This window comes from Colletotrichum karsti (assembly GCF_011947395.1).
Source record: "Colletotrichum karsti strain CkLH20 chromosome Unknown Scaffold36, whole genome shotgun sequence".
Taxonomy (NCBI): domain Eukaryota; kingdom Fungi; phylum Ascomycota; class Sordariomycetes; order Glomerellales; family Glomerellaceae; genus Colletotrichum; species Colletotrichum karsti.
Window position 1 is genome coordinate 110,759 of NW_024065936.1, and position 18,998 is coordinate 129,756.

Genomic DNA, 18,998 nt, shown 5'->3' on the forward strand with positions numbered 1-18,998 from the left:
TACAGGGCGAACCCAAATTCAAACCCAAGAGAGTGGTGCTGCTGACGATTTGGCATGGGAGCTAGGGCAGAACAGGCCAAAATCACCCCGCCCGAGCAGTCGGCGCCTTGCCGGGCCATGTGGCATCGCTCCGGAAATGTTGTAGTCGCTTCCGGGGCGGCTCACGTTCGGCGGTGGTTAACCTTTTCCGGCCTCCACCCGGGGTCTCTGTGGTCCCCGAAGACCTAGTGCCATTTAAGAGTCTTTGATAACTGAGGTTCAAGGTTCACGTAGTCCGGAATTTGACCCCAAGCCGCCGACTTCTCGCCTCTCGATTGTGTCAACGTCGTGGTCGAGACCTTTCAGCACATCGCACCGAACTCATCAGTGGCGGCCACCACCTCACTGGACTTGCATCGGCGTCCAACCCCGAACCCGATCTCGTTGAACCCACCCACAGGCTCGGGACAGCAAGCGTGGTTCTCATCATGTCGACCCAAATCATTGACTTAACGGCTGTCATTACTCCCAAACCGGGCAAGGCGGAGAAGGTGAGCGAACTCAGACGGCACGCTGGCCCGCGCCCCCCTTACCTCACCGAGCGGGCGTGAGAACGTCAACATGTCTCAATCTGAGACGAGTAGCGCGGCTCTGATGTGATGAAACCAGGTCTTCGAGCTCTTCAGCAACTGTGTCAACTACTCCGAGGCCAACGAGCCAGGCACTTTGCGGTACGAGATCCACAGGGGTCTCCAAGACAAGAATGGCGGCCTAGAGGAGTTCGTCGTGAGAGAGACGTAGGTGGACTCGCTGTTGACGTCGGCGGGAGCGGGAGATCAACTGACAGGACCTGCCAGGTACGCCGACGAGGACGCGATGAACAAGCACATGGTCGGGCCCGACGTCGTCGCCCTCGTGAAAGCCATGGAGACTGGCGACCTGGTCGAGAACGTCAAGGTCATCCACACGAAGCCCGGCGCTGGCTATGAGCGCTCCAAGATTTGAAAAGAGGCCTTTGGCGATGGCGATGGCGATGGCGAAGCGAGCTGAGGCGGGTGAGGGCCTGCCAATTTTTCAGGGCTCCGTCCGTCCGGGGATTGCTTACTCTCGATGGAATGAGTTAGTTGTGATGCCCGAAAAGCCTTCCTGTAGGGCGAATGGCAATGGACCGCATCGGGCTTAGCAAGGAGGTTGAGCTCGTGGGAACCAACAAAGGCTCTGGGCATAAGCAGCGCCAGGTGGCCAGCCCGGGCTTGAATTTGGTAGAGTAGTGAATGCCACGATTGTCAGGAAATGCAATGCGAGACAGATTTGTGCAGAATTTGAGTAAGGCAGCATCCGATGACTCGTAGGGTAAACGGAAGATCAGTAATCTCACGGTTTCTAGAGTGAAACTGTCATCTCTTTGAGCAAGAGCGGAAGTGTTGATGAAATATGGATGGGAATCAAGTTTCCAGTGATGAGAGACCTGGAAGGAATCTCGAAGATGCCATGAATGGAGACAAAATGAACCATTCGTTGAATCTTGCTAGAACGGTTAAAATGCCATGTGGTGCTCAGATCAGGATCATGATCACCGCCAAGCAACGGCGAGTGTGGTGTGTACGGACGTAAGATTGAGTTGTGTATGTCGATCCATGTGTCTGGCGTTGTGGTTGTTGAAGTGGCAGAGTGGGCGCCACCGGAATGTTAGCCAAGATCACCACCTAACCTCGAAATGAAGACACCATTCATTGGTTACCTAGCTGAGAACAATGCCTCCCGACTGGGCACTGATGCATTTTCCTCAGCCGGCCTGTAATCCGATGTTCTATGTGAGGAGCTTGATACGCGGTTCAAGCAGTCGAAGCCATATGATTTTAATTTTCCACACTTCATTCGTATAACCGAGGAGGCGAGGGAGATGTAACAAGGTTTTTTATAAAAAAAAATAGAGAAAAAAAAAGCTGGTGGTAATTTTGCTTCAGCGATACCACTCCCATCACTCACTGTTTTTCTCATTTCCGTTACGTCAGCACAACACATTATCTTTTCAACACGCCAGTTTTGTAGTGCTACTGTTGAACTTTTGATTTCTATCAGAAAGCCTCCTGTCCTTCTAGGACGACGTTCGAAAATCTACACGCCTCTGCTCGCAAGGTACGGACGTAAACCCGACCCACTTTTCCTGTCCGCCCGTGCCACCATCCACCTACGCGACTACCGGTGGCACTCTTCACTTCTGCCATCCTCCACCCACGTCTTCTGCCAAGACCTCAACATCAGAAATGGCGGACAGCAGCGACAAGGACCTCCTCGCCAAGGCGCAGGAGTGTTCCGCGAACAACATCGACCTATACGAACTACTCCAAGTCGAACACACCGAGCAGGACGAGAAGAAAATAAGGAGCGCGTGGCGCAAACAGTCCATCAAGTACCACCCCGACAAGGCCAAGGACGCATACGACCCCGAGAAGTGGGAGCTCTTCGAGTTCGCACGCGATATCCTGCTCGACACCGCCGCGCGCGCCGCGTACGATAATGCCCGCAAGGCGGCACTCCGCCAGAAGGCAGAACGCCTGCAGAGGGTCGGCGCCGACAAGCGATTCGCCGACGCCCTCGAGGCCGACGAGCGCGAGGCCAAGAGGCAGCGCCTCGAGAAGGAGGAGCGCGCCCGCGAGCTGGAGCGCGAGAGGGCTCGTCTGCGCGAGGAGGGCCAGCGGGAGAATGAGCGGCGCATGGCCGAGGAGGCGGAACGCTTCAAGAGGGAGCAGTTGGAGCGCGCCGAGCGAGAGAGGGAGCCCGATGAGTTAGATGAGAGGATGGCTGAGTTGGAGAGGAGACTGGAAGAGAAGAGGCGACTCAAGGCCGAGAAGAAGGCCAGGAAGAAGGGCAAGACGGACGGCGGCGACCCGGCACCACCGGCACCACCAGCACCCGCATCAGCTCCCGCCCCCGCTGTCCCTCGTGCGCCTCCAAAGTGGGAAGACACAAAGGCAAAGATGCTGGCTTTCCAGAAGATAAGGGATGCGAAGAAGGCCGCAGCAGAAAAGGCCGCAGCAGAAAAGGCCGCAGCAGAAAAGGCCGCAGCAGAGGCGGGTGACGGCAGCAAAGAATAAGCCGGCAGACGGCGAAGATTAATCTGGCAGAAGGCGTTTACGACGAGGACGACGATGACGATGATGGGGACAGGGAGGTGACGATGACGGCGAATGCAACAGAGGAGACGACGATGGCTTCATTCATACACTTATACCCCTTTCTATTCTACAAGAATGGCACTGACTTCTACCGGGCAGGTGCTTCATTCGCTCAACCCATTTCTCACCCACTCAGGCACGAATGCCTTGATCTTCACCGCGTTGTTCTTGTCATCCTCGCCCCATTGCAACAGGAACTCGTTAGAAGGGTCGTACGTCGAGGCAGCGGTCTCGCCAGGTAGTACAATGTCGGTCATGATCTCCAGGCGGCAAAGCCCCAGGCCGACGTTCCCAACACCCTTGAGCCACTTGCCCGCGCTCCTGCCCTTCTTGCCAGCCCGGCCAATGCTGGTCTCTCGAGGGATCGTCTCCGCCGGCAGACCCTCGGGCCCGTGATTCGTGTCTTCTTCCGGCCTGTACTGCAATGTCTGAGGCGCCGCCCTGTCCACGTCGTAAATCATGCATGGGAGTATCCTCTTCCGCACTACTCCGCGGTGCTTCGTGCGAATCGTGAGCTCTTGTCCTACGTAGCAGCCCTTGTGATAATCGATGCCGTTCATAAAGTCCATGTTGGTCTCCTGCGGCAGCGCGTGCTCCCGGATGATCTCGTCCTGTCCCTCAGCCACGCCCTGCAGGTACCGCCTGATCGTGTAGCTGTCCTCCGTCGTAGCCTCGAGATCCAACTGCGGCGGCGTGTCCTTGCCCTGAATAAGACGGTATCCCAACCCAGGCGTCCTCGGGTCCCTCGTCAACGTAGCAGCGTCCGTCGTGATGGGCTTCCCGCTGTCGTCCCACGCGTGCCACACCGTGGCCTCGTCCACCGCCAGTAGCCGCACGTTGAATTTGGCGCGCAGCTTGTACCGCTTGATGTGCTTCGCCAGCCTCTCGGCCTCGTTCGCGTCGGCCTCGATCAGGAACCGCGTCCCGGCCTGCTCCTCCGCGGCCGCCGCGGCGCCGCCCAGGCCCGCGGTGTCCGGGTAGACGAAGACGTCGTGCAGCACGCGACCGGTGGCGTTGAGGAAGGCGGCGTAGAAGCCCGTCTCGCGCGCGCGGGCCTCCTTGGACGCGATGTTGGCGGTGATGACGCCCTGGAGGAACTTGGCGGCGTCCGGGCCGGCGACGGAGATGAGGCGGCGCGAGGGGAGGGCGGTGAAGCCGGCGGCGGGCGGTGCCGGCGGCGGAGGGCTGATGTTGCTCGAGTACTGGCGGCGTTGTCGCTGCTGCTGCTGCTGCTGCTGCTGGCGGCAGCTGCGGCAGACGAAGCTCGCCGCGGATAGCTGCGTGCGGGGTGGGATTCCGCGCATTTTTGGAGCTCTTGGTGAAAGGGAACAATGCAGTCCTCAAGCTTTCCGGAGCTTGAAACGAGGGTAGATCGGCGGAATCGTAGGCCGAGCTGCACGAAATTGAGATCCCCACGATGGGGGAATCGGGAATGGAGAGAAAAATGTTCCTGGTTTGTAATGACGTTCTTGCCCCGGAACGCACGGGGCACAGGCCGGGAATGCCACGGGCGGTCGGCGACCTCACGCCGACCCTCCCCGACATTTCAGCTGAATTCGGGCACCACTCATTTGGCTGGTATTTTTCAGGTTCATCCTTGAAGTTACATGGCCCACTTCAACACTCAATATTGCTGCCTAGGACGACTTCACGAACTTCACGATAGCAACAACTTTACGTTACTTCGTGAAACAGTCGAAACTGCCCGTACACTAACGACACTTTGGGATATACGAGACCAGCTTCGGAGCATTTCGGCGAACATCTTCCTCGCAGCAAGTGACGCAGTCTCACACAGACTACAAGCCACTCCCGTCCTGCCGTCCCAGCCAACCGTCGGCGACTCACCGCGCTTCACGTCCTCCGGGCAAGGCTGATGGCAACGATGCAACCATAAGCAGCTTCAGTGGGCTCCAAATTTCCCTGAATATCAAACCCCGGCCTCTTTACCACCAATCACCGCGGCCACGGTTGCATGCCCAGTGGGCGCAGGATGCGCTAAAGTCTGACGCCCCGTGGCAGTGGGCGGCCACACAACATGCGGCCGGCCAGGCACCGCCAACCAGACCGCCCACAGAATCGCGGTTGAGGATCGACATCCCGGCAGTCTTGCGTCGCAAATGCCATTCGAGATTCGAGAATCTCGGGACCGAAGAGGGGGGCGGATGGTTCTTTTCCTGTCGCCCTGCGATTCTCATGTCGCTCGTCTCCAGCGGGAGTTGGAACCCCGGCAAGCTTGCAGCGTGGAAATGCCTGATCATGTGTTTTGCCGATCCAATCTGACAATTTTTGAGGGGGGGTCCTTTTGGAAGGGGTTGTCTTGTCTGCTCGCACCCTTCTCTCCCGTCGTCCCTCCGCTTCCTGATGTGAACTTCTTCTTGTTGAATCCTTCCGTGATCGTCGGATGAGATTGAAGCTGCCCGTGCTTGGTCCTGTATTTTGACCCTTTGGACGATTCAGTATAGGTGATCGCCGTCATATCAACTACGGTCTGCAGCAAGCTTGAGTGGTAGTTCTGTCGCAGAACGAACGATCTCGGGCGCTAGTTTCGCGTTCTCACCATCTCCCTAGCCCCGATGGTTTCACGATTGGCGGCCTTGCTCGCCGTCGGGCAGCTCGCGACGACATGTTACGCGCAAGTAAAAAACGTGCCAGATGTGGACTCGTTTCTGAGGAGGGGGTTTCCTAGAAGTAAGTCAACAATCGTCTGCATACGCCGTCTCAATACTAACGGCCAAAAGCGACCGTCGTCGGAAACTACCTGTACATCGATGGAGGAGAGGTTGCGCAGCTCGTCAACGGGAAGAACACGAGTCGTCCTTCTGATCCAGGTTCGTCTGACCCGCAGCTATGATATCGCTGCTGTATTAAGCCGTCAACAGTGAACGTCACCCTCTCAATCGACCTCACGACATCATGGAAGCCCTCAGACGTCACCTTCAAAGAAATCAAGAAATCGGCCCCGACGATGATGAGGCAGGCGATCTTCGACTTCCAAGACAACTCCACGAGCGCCATCTACATCTGGGGTGGATTCCGCTCGTACGACGGGAACGTGCCGAGCGCGGCGCTCTGGAAGTTCAACCCCGACGGCAGCGGAGGCGGATCGTGGAACACCGAAATCAAGCCCGGCCATTCGACGTTCGTCAACTTCGAGCGGTCTCAGGGCGGAGCCTTCGTGAGCACCCCCGGCGCCGGCTTCTACTTCGGCGGCTACTCCCAGGCGACCTCCGACCCCACGCCCGCCGGACCCGTCCCGGGATACCTGAAGTTCAACTTCACCGACAACGCGCAGGCGTGGACGAACCACACCACCGCGCCCTACTCGCAGTACGGCACCCTCGGCGGCGCCGCTGCTCATTACGTCCCGAACTTCGGCGACAACGGCCTGGTCATGGTGCTGGGCGGAGGAAACTACCCGCTTGGGAGCTCGTCGGATAACACCCCGCTCCTCGCCTTCGACGACATCCACTTCATGGACCCCGTGACGGACGTGTGGTACAGCCAGAAGACCTCCGGCACCGCGCCGGCACCACGCCAATGGCATTGCGCCGTGGGCGCCCAAGGCCAGAACAACACTTACGAGATGTGAGTCGCCCACGTAAACTGAGCTCTCTGAGGTTGACTGACCAAATCACAAAGCTTCGTCTTCGGCGGCACCAGCGGCACGACCTCCTTCGACGAGGTCTGGATCCTGAGTCTGCCCGGTTTCGTCTGGAAGAAGGCCGATTACACTTCGACCAGCCCTCGCGACGCCATGGGCTGCGCCGTCGGCGGCCAGCGCCAGATGATCACCATCGGCGGCATCGACCGTAGTTGGGTTGACTCCGCCAAGTTCTTCAAGGACAAGGACCCGTTCCCCCAGGGCGTCGGCGTATTCGACATGACGCAGCTGAAGTGGAACGACCAATACGACTCCAGCGCCGCCGCGTACGACACGCCGGACATCGTCAAGTCTTGGTACGAGGAGGGGTGAGTACACCAGCAGTCTCCATTAAAGACAGGTAACTGACAGCAGGACAGAAACACCGTGAACTACTCAAACGACGAAGTCGCCGCCCTCTTCAAAAAATCCAACTCCGACTCCGGCTCCGGCTCCGGCTCCGGCTCCGGCAACAGCTCCTCCAGCGACTCCGAGTCCAGCTCGTCCAACGTCGGCGCGATCGCCGGTGGCGTCGTCGGAGGCGTGGTCGGCGCCGCCGCGATCGGCCTGGCCGCCTTCTGCCTCCTGAGACGGCGCAAGAGGCAGCAGCCCCCGGCGCAGGATCCCGCCCTCGCCCAGGCGCAGCCGTACGCGCCGCAGCACGCTTACTCGCCGGTGCCGCCGTCGGCCACGATCACGGCGTCCGAGTTGGAGAGCGGGCATACTCCGCCTCCCGATGTGCCCAAGATGGCGCATACGTCGGAGCTGCCTTCGGATTCGAGGGTGATGTACGAGCTGGACGGCTCGGGAGCGCATAAGTGAGAAAGAATGGTATGTAATATGGATAATGACGGGAGGTGAACGTGGTAGATATCTTCATGGTACCTTTAGACTGTAAATCATCTATCTATTAATAACGGCATATCACAAGTATCTATCAGCAGTACATTCGCGTCTCTAATTTCACACGATATGTCCATCGAGAAGCTACGTCCCGGAACCAATTCGCGTACGTTTCAAACCACAAATTGATTGATCGTCCAGCCAGATTGCCGTACTGGGTAGTCAGCTTCTAGTCGGTACCAACAGCTCCTCTACTCGTTTTGTTCCGGCCTCTATTCTTGTCGGCCAGCTACCAACACTTCTAGTACTTATGTGCCTCACCCTTCGTGTAACACCCACGCTGACCTACCTAGATTCAGCAGTAAGCCGTTTCTGCTGGCGAACCAGGGCGCTCAATTGTAACTGGCAGCCCTCTCTATACATGCACAGGAGGTCAGGCGACCAGTCAGCCAAGAACACATTCTCTGCAAGGGGGCGCAGCTACCTGATGAGCACTTCTATTCGCCGACAATATTCAGCCGCAATAAGAAAGCATGGTCATAAAACCCCGCGCTGCCTCGGCGCCTTTCAAGGCGGTCTTACGCAAGTCGGTATCTCGTACCGTCGCGTCTTCCTCCGACAACATTCGTTCCACGTCTCGACGGCGTGGACTCCGACGATGGATCCTCTCACGATCACCACTTCCGTGGTCACGCTCATCGGGGCGATTTCTGCATCTTACGACACCGTCGGCAAGATTAAGGATCTCCCGAAGGCTTTTGATGAGGTGAAGAAGAGCCTTCCCATCGTCCAAAAAGTCCTCGAAGACACGCGAAAGAGGCTTCAGACCGTTCAGACAGCTCTCGATGACCACAACAAACAGCTGGTTATCCAAACCGTCCAACAATGCGAAGAAAAGGCGACCATTCTGCGGGATATCTTCGACAAACTCGAGAGGAAATGCAAGGAGGACCGCGATGCGGACACCACATGGTCAAAGGCAAAAGCGTGGTATCGAGAAGCTCTTCGAGGCATGAAGGCCCATCGAGTCGAAACTCTCATGAAGGACATCATGGGCCGCATCAAGGCTCTGGCGATGAACGAGCTTTTGAGTCTACATGATGACGTCGACGTCGTCAGCAGCGCTCTTGCAGAGTTGTCGCATGCTGGCTCGTCTTTGGAGGATTGGGAGTTTGAAATGGGCGGAAATCATGCGACTCAAGTCAATGAATCCGGTGCACACGGTCAGCAGAACAACACACAGGGTGGCAGCCATGTAATGAACTCGGGCTACAACGTCAGTGGCAGTAACCATACGTTCCACTTCGGTAAGGGTTGAAATTACCAGCACCCTCTAGAGAAAGCCAGAAGTTAATAAAGCCTTTCATCGCGGATAGACAAGTCTCATCAGCATACCCCATCTGCACCCGGAGTTTCCAAGTCATTGGCGTTGGTTCGAACTGGACTGAACCAGATGAGATTTGCCGAGTACGGAAGGGAAACCTCAGAGGCAACCGGCTCGACTTCCAGCTTGCGAAGAAAACTTCTCCCTGGTTACGTGCGAAAACTTTTCAAGCGTACTGCGTCGCCAAGTGCTGTGGAGACAAAATCTGGAGGGGCCCGTAAACGTCAGTCCCTTTCTTTCTACGTATGACCGTCATTGTCGAGCCAGTGTACTGATTCGAGACAGAACACATTCCAGCCTCTCATCATATACCATTTCCCAGAAACAAACGCTTCGTTGGTCGAATCGATACACTCAACAAGCTACAAGCCATGCTCGAGAGTGAAGGGCGGGTTGCTCTCGTGGGGATGGGCGGCGTCGGGAAAACCGAGACTGCTCTTGAAATCGCTCATTGGGTACGAGAAAACCGGTCATACTATTCCGTGTTCTGGGTATCAGCCTTGAGCGAGGAGGTATTTGGAAGCTCATGTGAGAAGATCATCGAGAAACTCGCCCTTCGTTCGATGGACGCCGCCGATCCGAAACTGATGCTACAGCGCTACTTGAGCTCAGATGAGGCGGGCTGGTGGCTGCTCGTTGTTGACAATCTTGACGAAATGGATCTTCTCGAACAGCTGTTTAAATACCTTCCACAGAGCGACAAGGGTCGCATTCTTTTCACAACTCGCTCCCCGGAAGTTGGAAGAACAGTCGCCGAACGCAATCAGTATGCTCTCTCCGAGATGAGCCAGTCGGACGCCAACGATCTTTTGACTAGGATATTACCTCAGAGCGAATATACCGTAGACGAGATGGAACTGTCATGCCTAGTGGAAGAACTCGGCTGCCTTCCTTTGGCCATCAAACATGCCGCAACGTACCTTGAGAGGAACAACATGGAAATCATCGAGTATCGGAAAGTCATGAACACTTCAGAAACCGAGCTCGCCAATCTGATGAGTAGAGAATTTGCTAAAAGCAATGAGTCTGAGATTCGTCTCACCTCAATAGCGACTACCTGGCTCGTGTCGTTTGAACAGATCGCAAAGGATAACCCACCAGCCGCTCGACTTCTGGAGTTTCTTTCACAAATCGAGCCAAAAGAAGTACCTCATTCTATGCTCTTGGATGTTGGGAGCGAAGAGCAGTTGAGTTACGCTGTCGGGACGCTTCTCGGATACGCCTTCATCACCAAAAAATGGCAGAGTTATACAATGCACAATCTTGTTCACTTGGCAGCCAGACTCTGGATCAAGCGAAAAGGGCTTATGAAGTCTTGTCTCGCCGCTTCGATAACCCATCTGTGTTCGTTATGGTCGCCAGAAAGTTCCGCTTTGGTACGGTATCGGTGGCAAGCGTTAGTGCCACATGCTGTTAGACTAATCAGAGCAAGTGGGGAGGCCCAGATGCTGTCGCGTCAAGGCATGCAGCTAAGCCATTCAGTTGGCAATTTCCTCTATGATCAGCAACAATTCCACGAGGCTTCCGATTTATTGCAATACGTTCTGGGAGCAGGAGACGGAACGCTCGAAAAAGGGGATCCACTCCGACTGCGTCTGCTCAGGTTGGCTGCACAATCCTGCATGACAATCAAAGACAACAGAGCAGATGCCATTAAGCTGCTTAAAAGAACAATTGAGGAGGGGACCAAAACGTTGTCGGCCGAAGACCCTGCATTGTTGGAACTGGAGTGGGAAATTGCAATGCAATACTTCATGGCAGATGAAGACCACGAGGCACTCATCTTAGCTGATGAGATTTGCAAGAAGACATCAACGATTGGGGTTGATGACCAGACGTTGATCTTACGTTTCCAAGTTGATCTTATCCAAGTGTACAGATTTTGCGGAAGACTCCTTACGGCCAGAGACGTAATTGAACGCGTATTACTTGCGTTGGATGGTTCTTTCCGTCAGAACCATGAAGTGGTGATCGGAACGCAGAATTCACCCGCACACTGCATGCAGTCTGAAAAACGGACGCGGGACATCCTTGAGAAGGTCGGCAGGCAATCATCACTCTTACTTTCATCGCAGATACATCTCGCTAAGAGGCGATCTGCTGATTCACAGGACGGCACAGTGATCGAATCATGCGAAAATTTATTGTCTACGTACGGGCGGGAAGGGGTTTTTTCATCTTCGAGCCGCTTCTCACCAACGCAAGAGGCCCTGGCGATGGAATACAGCATGCAAGGAGAGCTTCTGAAAGCCATTAAGTCACTCGAGAAAATACTGGGAGCTGACTTGAGCGTACAACAAGACCAAGACACGGTTTTATGAAGAGCGACCTTCGTTCTGGGAAGGTATATTTCAAGCAAGGACTACAAGGCAGAGAGTTGCATATCATTTATCAAATACCGAGGGGGCAATTCATGTTTTTAACTAGGTACTCCAAGCTCAGTCAATCCTCTTATTTTGTCTTCTTTAACTTGAAGCTATGTGATTGCATTAGCATCAGAATGACATGACGATGCTTATGCAGGTGTTTCGAGCCCTAAGATCGGTCAAGCGACAGCTCCTTGCTCATAATGATCGCTGTTGAACTCATCCCCCCATCACCAAATGAGTGTTGCGAGCATACGTGTTCACGAAGACCTCAGCCAGGTCAAGCCCACCAATACCAGTTCTGCTGCTGGTGTGAGAATGGAGGGAGATCTAGCATGGATTTAGTACTTATATTACTTCACAAGAACCAGAAACAAGTAATTGGGTAAACTGCTTAAGCTCCTTGAGAGCGACGGCGACAGTCCCAAAAGCAAAGATTCAGGATGCTGATGGTAAATGAGAAGACACAATTTTGTAACCCGACATTCATGTTTTTACCTTGTGCCTATCATCACGGTCCGTCACCCGCCGGATAGCAACCTGGATGGTTATGCCGAATCGCCGAGCGGGACCGTACACCTGGAACGGCGTCTCCACCTTCCGGTGCTCATCACCGACGTCACGTAGGTAGCTGCAACTGTGAGGTGCATGAAGGTTCGATCGGTAACGGGCACACGGGCGGCGCAATACTTGGATGGCTAGGACCGGGCCCGGACCGGCGAGCCATATCCACTTCACCGGCCACCCGGAGGAATGCCTCCCATCCCCTTGTCCGAATAAAATCGGACGGAGCATACTCTACCATACACGTTGAATCCCAACCAGCCGGCTCAGGAACCCCCGATGAAACCAGATCTCCAAAACCACCCATCCCATCCTCAATCTCCAACGATCCGCAGCTCAAAGTCTAAACGTCAACACCCGCCGATCCCAAGAAGGAAGATCTCCAAATCATGACACAATCAACCCGTCGCGACGGACACCGTCCCCGACCAGCGAGATCGTCCCCTCGTTTAGATGACTTCATCATTTTAGGGGTCCAGTAGCACCGGGATCCGCGGGAGTGGAAAGTCCAAAATGACGCTAGAGCAAGGGACACACACCACACACCACACACGTCTAAATAGTGGATCCCCAGGTCCGGACTTTGTCATGTCCCCGAAGAGCCCGGGCCCGGGCTCGCAGAGGTTGCTCGCAAATTGAGCAGCACAAAATGACAGCGGGAACGATACCGCCCTTTGTCTCGGCATCGGGACAACTCGCCAACTCCGCTCCGCGCCGCCGCCCGCGCTTGTTGCTCACCACTACCAACAAGCTAACCCCGCGCCAACGAACACGCGGCAAAATGACGAGTGCGAGCGTGGGAGAGAGAAGAGAGTGGTCTCAACTCCGATGCGCAGCTGCCATCCCATCACGAGATCTGCCCAGAGGTAGTTTCGCACACCCCTTCCCGCAGTCTCGGATTCTTGGAGGGCACCATCTTTGCTTATTTCCGAACGTCTGTACCATCACCGCGCGGACGGAGCAACTCTTGTTTGGTGAGTGAGTGAAGTGTGGTGGTGAACTGAACTGAACTGAACCGTTGGTCCGACTATGGAACACCTGGATGGACCGCGCTTGTGATGAGACGGGTTTGGCGATCTTGTGAAAACCATAGACGGTTGGGTAAACCACCCAACCCCGTCGCTTTGGTGCTTCACGCCATTTCGAAGATTACCAATGTGACACGAGATCGCAATGATGCCTCACCTCCGCCCTCTCAGATCCCAGCGAAACCGAAACCAGCTCACCACGTCCCTCACCGACGACGAACCAACCGTGTTTCTCTCGGTGAACTACTCGGCCTCGAACCTGGTCCCCCCGTGCGGAGTGTGAGTGTTCGGCCGAGTCACAGTTGCACAAGAGATCCATGTCCATCCAGGCACGCGCGGAAAAAAGTGTGGGGACCGACCGCGATGAATAATTCGATTTGTGCTCGGCTTCGGCTTACCCAAGCAGACCACCAATTATCAATCTCAGTATGATACACTCACACCCCTTTTCTCGCGGAGATGGTTCTGGACTTATCAGAGATTAACTCCAACGCCAAGCTCACCTATCAAGAAAACAAGCGGGGAGGGAGCTCTGCTCTGCGCATCCATCACAGACTCTTTTCGTTTGTCCGGCCAGAGCAGAGCTCCCTCTCGTTGGTGACTTGTGAGAGCTCACCGCAGCACTCCGGATGAGGCTGTCACAGACGACGCCCTACGTCTCCCGAGTGCCTTTTTCTTTCAGTGATGATGGTGATGAACCATGTCGATAATCAATCCACGACATCACGCCCCTTGAGCTGCCAACATTGCAAAAAGTGACAAACCCACCCCCGCAGCTGTGCCTGGCCAAACAAGAAGCGAAGAGAAAAACACAGAGAAAAACCCACCGCCCCGCCGTGCCGAAAGACTCACATTCTTTCCGCATCTCGCCCATTCGCCGCAGAAACCCACCCCGGACGGCGGAGCTTTGCTTGGGGGTGTGTGAGTTTTCGCGATGGAGACATGCGGGCGCCGCGGCGGATCGGGGGTGCGAAGCAGCAGCAGCAGCAGCAGCAGCGGGTTCGCGGCCGGTCCTGTAGGTACCTTTAGCATCGCAGGCAGGGCTTCCGTAATCAACAAGGCAGGACGATCCGTACATGTATCCGTAAGCCGAGACTTCCAGCCCGCCCTTATCAGCAGATCATCAAGCGGACCCGGTGTACGTATGTGACATGGGCGGAGATCGCTGCTATTCCCGCTGAGGCTGTCATCGTGACTATTGCAAGAGGAAATCATTCGTATTGATTATTGTAGCATAGAGAGCAGACAATCAATAGCTGCTATTGCGATCGAAATTGCGTGCGAAGTCTCCCGCCTCGTGCCTTGCACAACCGCCCGGCTCAGATGATCGCCCTGCGCACTCCCCTGGGGACCCAGATGCGCGAACCCCACGCCCGCTGTCTCGTCCGGGGTGAACGTGTCACCTGCACGCCTGCAAGCACTCTGCAGCGAGATTTGGTCGCTGGCCCAATTTCGCATCTCAGCACACACGCTGGCTCGAGCTTCGTTGTCAGGCACCGGATCCCCTTACACCGCTCTGGCGTTGCCCGGTTCGTTGTTGAGGCCCTCCCTCAACCGCAGCTACCAATTCTCCACGGTAAGGCAGCCAGAGGAAAAAATTCGAAATGAGGGCTGGTGGTCGGTGAGCTGTGTTAGCGGTCAAGAAGGTATCGTGTAACGCGGGCCATGAGTCGAAAAGCGCAGGATAGCGCCGGCCGGCTGGCGCACCAAGGGAAACCTTCGCTTCCCGAGACCCTGTTGACTCGGTTGATTGCGTGCGAGCAGCAGAAAGAAAACCTTCACGAGACCACTACCGCTTACAATCTCCTTCCGCGGAATAAAAAGATGCCTCGATCGGGAGCGGGCCAACTCAGGTGAAACAAACAAGCGTCGCCTGTCGCTCGCTGTCTGCTAAAATGATTCCCGAGGGGAAGAAAGTGAACCAACACTTTAGTTAGGCTTGCCGAGACTGGCGAACGGGAATGGGAAAAAAAGGCGGGGTGTTTTCGGACTGCGACAGAAGCTGCTGGTGTCGTATCGGCTACGGACGCCGAATGACAGGCGGGAGTGTCACCGGATCGACAATTTCTGATTCTCCCCCTCATTTCGTTATCTATCGTCGGCTCGCTCAACCAACTTTGTGCCGTTTGCGCGAGAGCGAAATCGGACTCGTCTTCTGCTCGAGGTCGGACGGGTTGGCCAACCCTCCAACTCAGCCCTGTTTGCCCGCTGCCAGTAAGATTAGCCAACGGTTCACGACGACAAACCTTGATGCGCCCTGGCGTTTGGGGGTCAGCGTTGTAGGATCGGTGAGCTGTACATTCGTACGGACACAGCGAGCTGGCTGACAATTGGCAACTCCAATGTCGCGAGGCCACGACCGACACAGTAAGACGCCGGACCGGGGCCCTGGATCTCGCAATGAAGACGGCCAAGCCAACGTCGTGCGGTTTTCCCATCTCCAGGCACCCTCCAATCTCGAATCTCCAATCTGAAGCGAGATCTATTGCACAGCTTTCCTGCTGCGCCTTATGTCAGCCGGGGGGGTTGATGGTCGCCAGGGGGGCCGAAAATGGGGGCTGGAGGCTGGAGGAGGAGGAGAGGAGTTTTGGGGGTGTGTGAAAAAGGTGAAGGGAGACACGTGGTGTACGGCGGCCCGAGCGCAGTACAAGACGGCCCCCGAGAGGTCGAACGGGTTCCGTTGTTGGGTTTGTCTCTTCGTCTTTTTGGGCAACTTGTTGCTTGCAACATCCTTGCGTCAAGTCCGCCGCTGGTGCCTCGAATCTCTTTCCCCTTCTTTCTTGGGCCGGCCGTCGGGCGGGATTCGTCCGCCCTGGGTTGATGACTGATCTGTTTTTCTGCCGCACACACCCCTCACAGTCCTCCTGCTAGATAGATCGCCTCGGCCACTCGCATTTGCTCGCGAGGCCGCGCACTCCGCTCAACTCGTCCGCGGGTGCACTGCACGCGCTGTAGGATTCGTGTCGTATCGTCGTAATCAACCAAGACTGCGCCTGCGCCGCCTATTTCCTTGGGGGTTCTGTTTGTTCGCATTCGTTTCCCGCGAGGCGTCCCGTCTCGTTCGTAGCAATCAGATCATTTTTCGAGAGTCCTAGGTCGTCAATCGCCCGCGGTCCGTCGGTGCAATCATGTCGGAGCCGGTATCCACGGTGATGATGGCGATGATGATGATGATGACCGATGACTCATCAGTAGTCGCCGATGACTGTTTCCTCGTTTCGTGCAGCGGCGGCTGTTGAATTGACTGCCCGAAGCGGCCGGACGGGAATAAGGTAATCAATCGGGCTTTTCGCTTCCATGGCCTCCAGGCAGCCCCTTTGGCTAATTCCGACATTTGGGGGAGTTAAAACACACCGCCAAAGTCCGAATGCCACAGATCCTTCGTGATTCGTCCGCTGTACGACTTGCCCGAGGACGGCACGGGGTGTGTCGATAGAAAGTCGGGGCGGACGGTTCGTCGTCGAGGTTCGCAAAGGCGCGGGTGAAAGGCGGGATGACTGGATGAGGTAAGCTGGCAGGGAGGACGGAAGTTGAGCGACACCGATCTGCCGAGATCGCAGGGCGCGCGCGCGCAGCTTTGAGCCCATGACTACTTTTTTGGCGAACTTTTGGCGTCTCTTGGTGCTTAGGTAAGGGGTCCGCCTGGGCTTTCTCTCGCTGTTCGGTCGCTGTGGCAGTGTGGCCCGTCGTCGTCGTGTCGTCCAGTGTGCCAGTGTCGCCGCCGCCGCTGCAGCGCATTGTCGTTTTGCCTTGCTGAATCATGTGGACTGCCTAAATGACTCGTCAGCCAGTTTCAACCCCCCGAGATGAGGCGGAACAAGTGCAATGATGCAATCGTGACCTCTTCACGTGTGTGCAAATTGGGAGAAAGGGGGGTTCAATATTTGAAGTTTTTGTCTCAATTGATTCTTGCTCGCTGATGGGTACTGTTGCGACCCCAGCGGCTCTGTTCTAATATGTCTGTAACACAAGGCCGTACACCACTCGACCTCGATGCTCTCCGCGATCCGAGATCGGGGGAGCCGGGGAGCGGGCAAGCAGAAGAGAAGTAAAAATCCAATAAATCGTCCATTATCCATCAAGGTCGTATGTGGTCCACCCGACCAAACCCATTCGTGCCTTGCTTTCCGTTGTGACATAGGAAAAGTAGTATCCGTCAAGAGAAGAGTTTGACATTGCTGTCTTTTTGTAGATCCGCCATATAAATCATGAACCATGCCCATGCCGGTCTTGGTATCGGTATAGTAAAAACGCCGTGCTATGCAAACGCTCGCTGAAAGCCAAAAGAAGAGGTCAAATCACAGACGAAGGAATGAAAGCATCCCGAGTATTCTTAGTATACTGAGATGGCAGACACGAGCCTTGCTGGGTTCCTCGGCGGCAGGTAGTAGCCTTCGGAGTAGAAGGTGCCGTCTTGTTGTTGTTGTTGTGAGATCTCTTCCTTGGCTTCCTTCTCGGAGAAGGTGAGCACGGCGTTTGGCGGTGACGGGGGCATCGACTCGTCGTCTGAGATATCCGAGTCGTGCTCGAGCTCCGGTGGTGATGAGCTGCTGGAGTGGGAAGGTGTGCGGACGAGCTCGAGCTGTGCGTAGTCCTCCTCGAGGTCGTCCTCCTCCATATCGTAGTCTTCCGAGACGGAGACGGTAGTCATTCTCGGGGAGGCGGGGCCGGAAGGCATGCGGCGGAGGGAGACGGCGTCGGCCATCTCGATGTCGTCCTCCTCCTCCTCCTCGTCGTAGTCGTCGTCGGATGAGTCCGAAGAGCTGTCCGAGTCGGCGTCGTCGGCGTGCCAGTCGTCCTCGGGGTCCTCGACGATGGTGTCGGCCCATTGGACGTGGCGCTCCTCGGTCTTGGTGGCACCGCGGACGGATTGGTTGAACCAGCTCTCCTGTTCCCTCTCGGCGTCGGCGAGCTCAAGCATCAGGGAGTCGAGGAGGTTGGCGTGGCCGACGAGGAGGCGGAGGTCGTGGTCGGAGCGGGCAGCCTCGGACGAGAGCTTGGCCCGGGCCTTGTGGGCGAGGTAGTAGGTCTGGGTGATGCTCATCTTCTTCTTCTGGGCGGTGATGTGCAGAGGTGAGGAGGAGGAGCGGGTATGGGAGAAGGTGGTTGTTGTGGACATTTTGTGTGTCTTTTGCACCGACGGTGACTGATGTCGCGATTTTGGTAGGTATGACTCAAAGCGAGATCGGGGGTGAAATGTGGTACAGGGGTGCCTAGGCTACTAGTGTTGCCGGTGTGTGAAGCTTTGATAATCTCCAAAATCGGTAGCGAGTCGGAGTTGGAGATGAGGCGGGAAGATGGAACAGCTTGACGGTGATCCAGATGGGACGATGATTATATGTTGGAAGAACTGATTAGATTTGGTTTCTTCTTTTGGATCTTGTGAGGCTGTTTGATTGTGATCTTGGAGCTGAGGTCTGGATGAAGGGATTGTAGATCGTGGTGGGAAACAGATTTCTTTTAATCCCCTCCACCGCTGACCTGGACTGTCGGGCTCGGAGAGAAGAAAAGCGTAGCAGAGAGCGGTGACAAGGGGGGGCGTGTGGTGAAGGGCAGGGGTGGTGATCCATGGATGACCAACACCGGGGGGGAGGGGTGTGATACTCGGGTGGGGGGCTTAGGCTTAGGCTGAGGACTCACACTCGCAGCGGAAAGTTGTGGGCTTTGTGTGGACTTTGGAGTTTGGCGGGTTTTGTCATCAGAAGGCCGAGAGGGCGCGTTGCCGAGAAAAAAAGGGCTTCGGACTTTCCAGCTTACCAGCACCATCCCAATATCCGTACCTCTGCACCCGAGTCTCAGTAGTATCCATGGCTCATCAGATCTGCCTGTCTGACGCACTCGGCGGACGGAATACGTACCCACAGCAATTACTGTACACTCGCTTTTGTCAGCCAATCTTTGCTCTTCTCTGTAATCAATTCCATCAACGTCGACCATCCAAACTCTCTCTGGCCCATCATCACGGGTACGACCCGGCATCTTGGACATAGGGGATACGCATAACTCCGCACC

At 55.8% G+C, this 18,998-nt stretch overlaps 6 protein-coding genes across 6 annotated transcripts; 4 read left to right on the forward strand and 2 right to left on the reverse strand.

Moving 5' to 3' along the window:
* Positions 1-467: 467 nt before the first annotated feature.
* CkaCkLH20_09809 (uncharacterized protein) lies at positions 468-984 on the forward strand (the record flags this gene model as incomplete). Its single annotated transcript, XM_038892524.1, has 3 exons — positions 468-530; positions 649-776; positions 837-984. 3 exons carry the CDS (start codon positions 468-470, stop codon positions 982-984), a joined length of 339 nt encoding a protein of 112 aa, XP_038742091.1.
* Positions 985-2,246: 1,262 nt separating this feature from the next.
* Positions 2,247-3,077, forward strand: CkaCkLH20_09810 (uncharacterized protein; the record flags this gene model as incomplete). Its single annotated transcript, XM_038892525.1, has 1 exon — positions 2,247-3,077. One exon carries the CDS (start codon positions 2,247-2,249, stop codon positions 3,075-3,077), a length of 831 nt encoding a protein of 276 aa, XP_038742092.1.
* A 185-nt stretch (positions 3,078-3,262) lies between these two features.
* CkaCkLH20_09811 (folate-binding protein YgfZ) lies at positions 3,263-4,462 on the reverse strand (the record flags this gene model as incomplete). Its single annotated transcript, XM_038892526.1, has 1 exon — positions 3,263-4,462. The coding sequence occupies one exon, from the start codon at positions 4,460-4,462 to the stop codon at positions 3,263-3,265; it is 1,200 nt and encodes a 399-aa protein (XP_038742093.1).
* A 1,272-nt stretch (positions 4,463-5,734) lies between these two features.
* CkaCkLH20_09812 (kelch repeat protein) lies at positions 5,735-7,623 on the forward strand (the record flags this gene model as incomplete). Its single annotated transcript, XM_038892527.1, has 5 exons — positions 5,735-5,849; positions 5,900-5,989; positions 6,041-6,746; positions 6,801-7,130; positions 7,182-7,623. 5 exons carry the CDS (start codon positions 5,735-5,737, stop codon positions 7,621-7,623), a joined length of 1,683 nt encoding a protein of 560 aa, XP_038742094.1.
* A 679-nt stretch (positions 7,624-8,302) lies between these two features.
* Positions 8,303-8,962, forward strand: CkaCkLH20_09813 (uncharacterized protein; the record flags this gene model as incomplete). Its single annotated transcript, XM_038892528.1, has 1 exon — positions 8,303-8,962. The coding sequence occupies one exon, from the start codon at positions 8,303-8,305 to the stop codon at positions 8,960-8,962; it is 660 nt and encodes a 219-aa protein (XP_038742095.1).
* An 8,357-nt stretch (positions 8,963-17,319) lies between these two features.
* On the reverse strand, positions 17,320-18,105 carry CkaCkLH20_09814 (uncharacterized protein; the record flags this gene model as incomplete). The annotated part of the gene is made up of 1 exon (XM_038892529.1): positions 17,320-18,105. One exon carries the CDS (start codon positions 18,103-18,105, stop codon positions 17,320-17,322), a length of 786 nt encoding a protein of 261 aa, XP_038742096.1.
* Between the last annotated feature and the right edge of the window lie 893 nt (positions 18,106-18,998).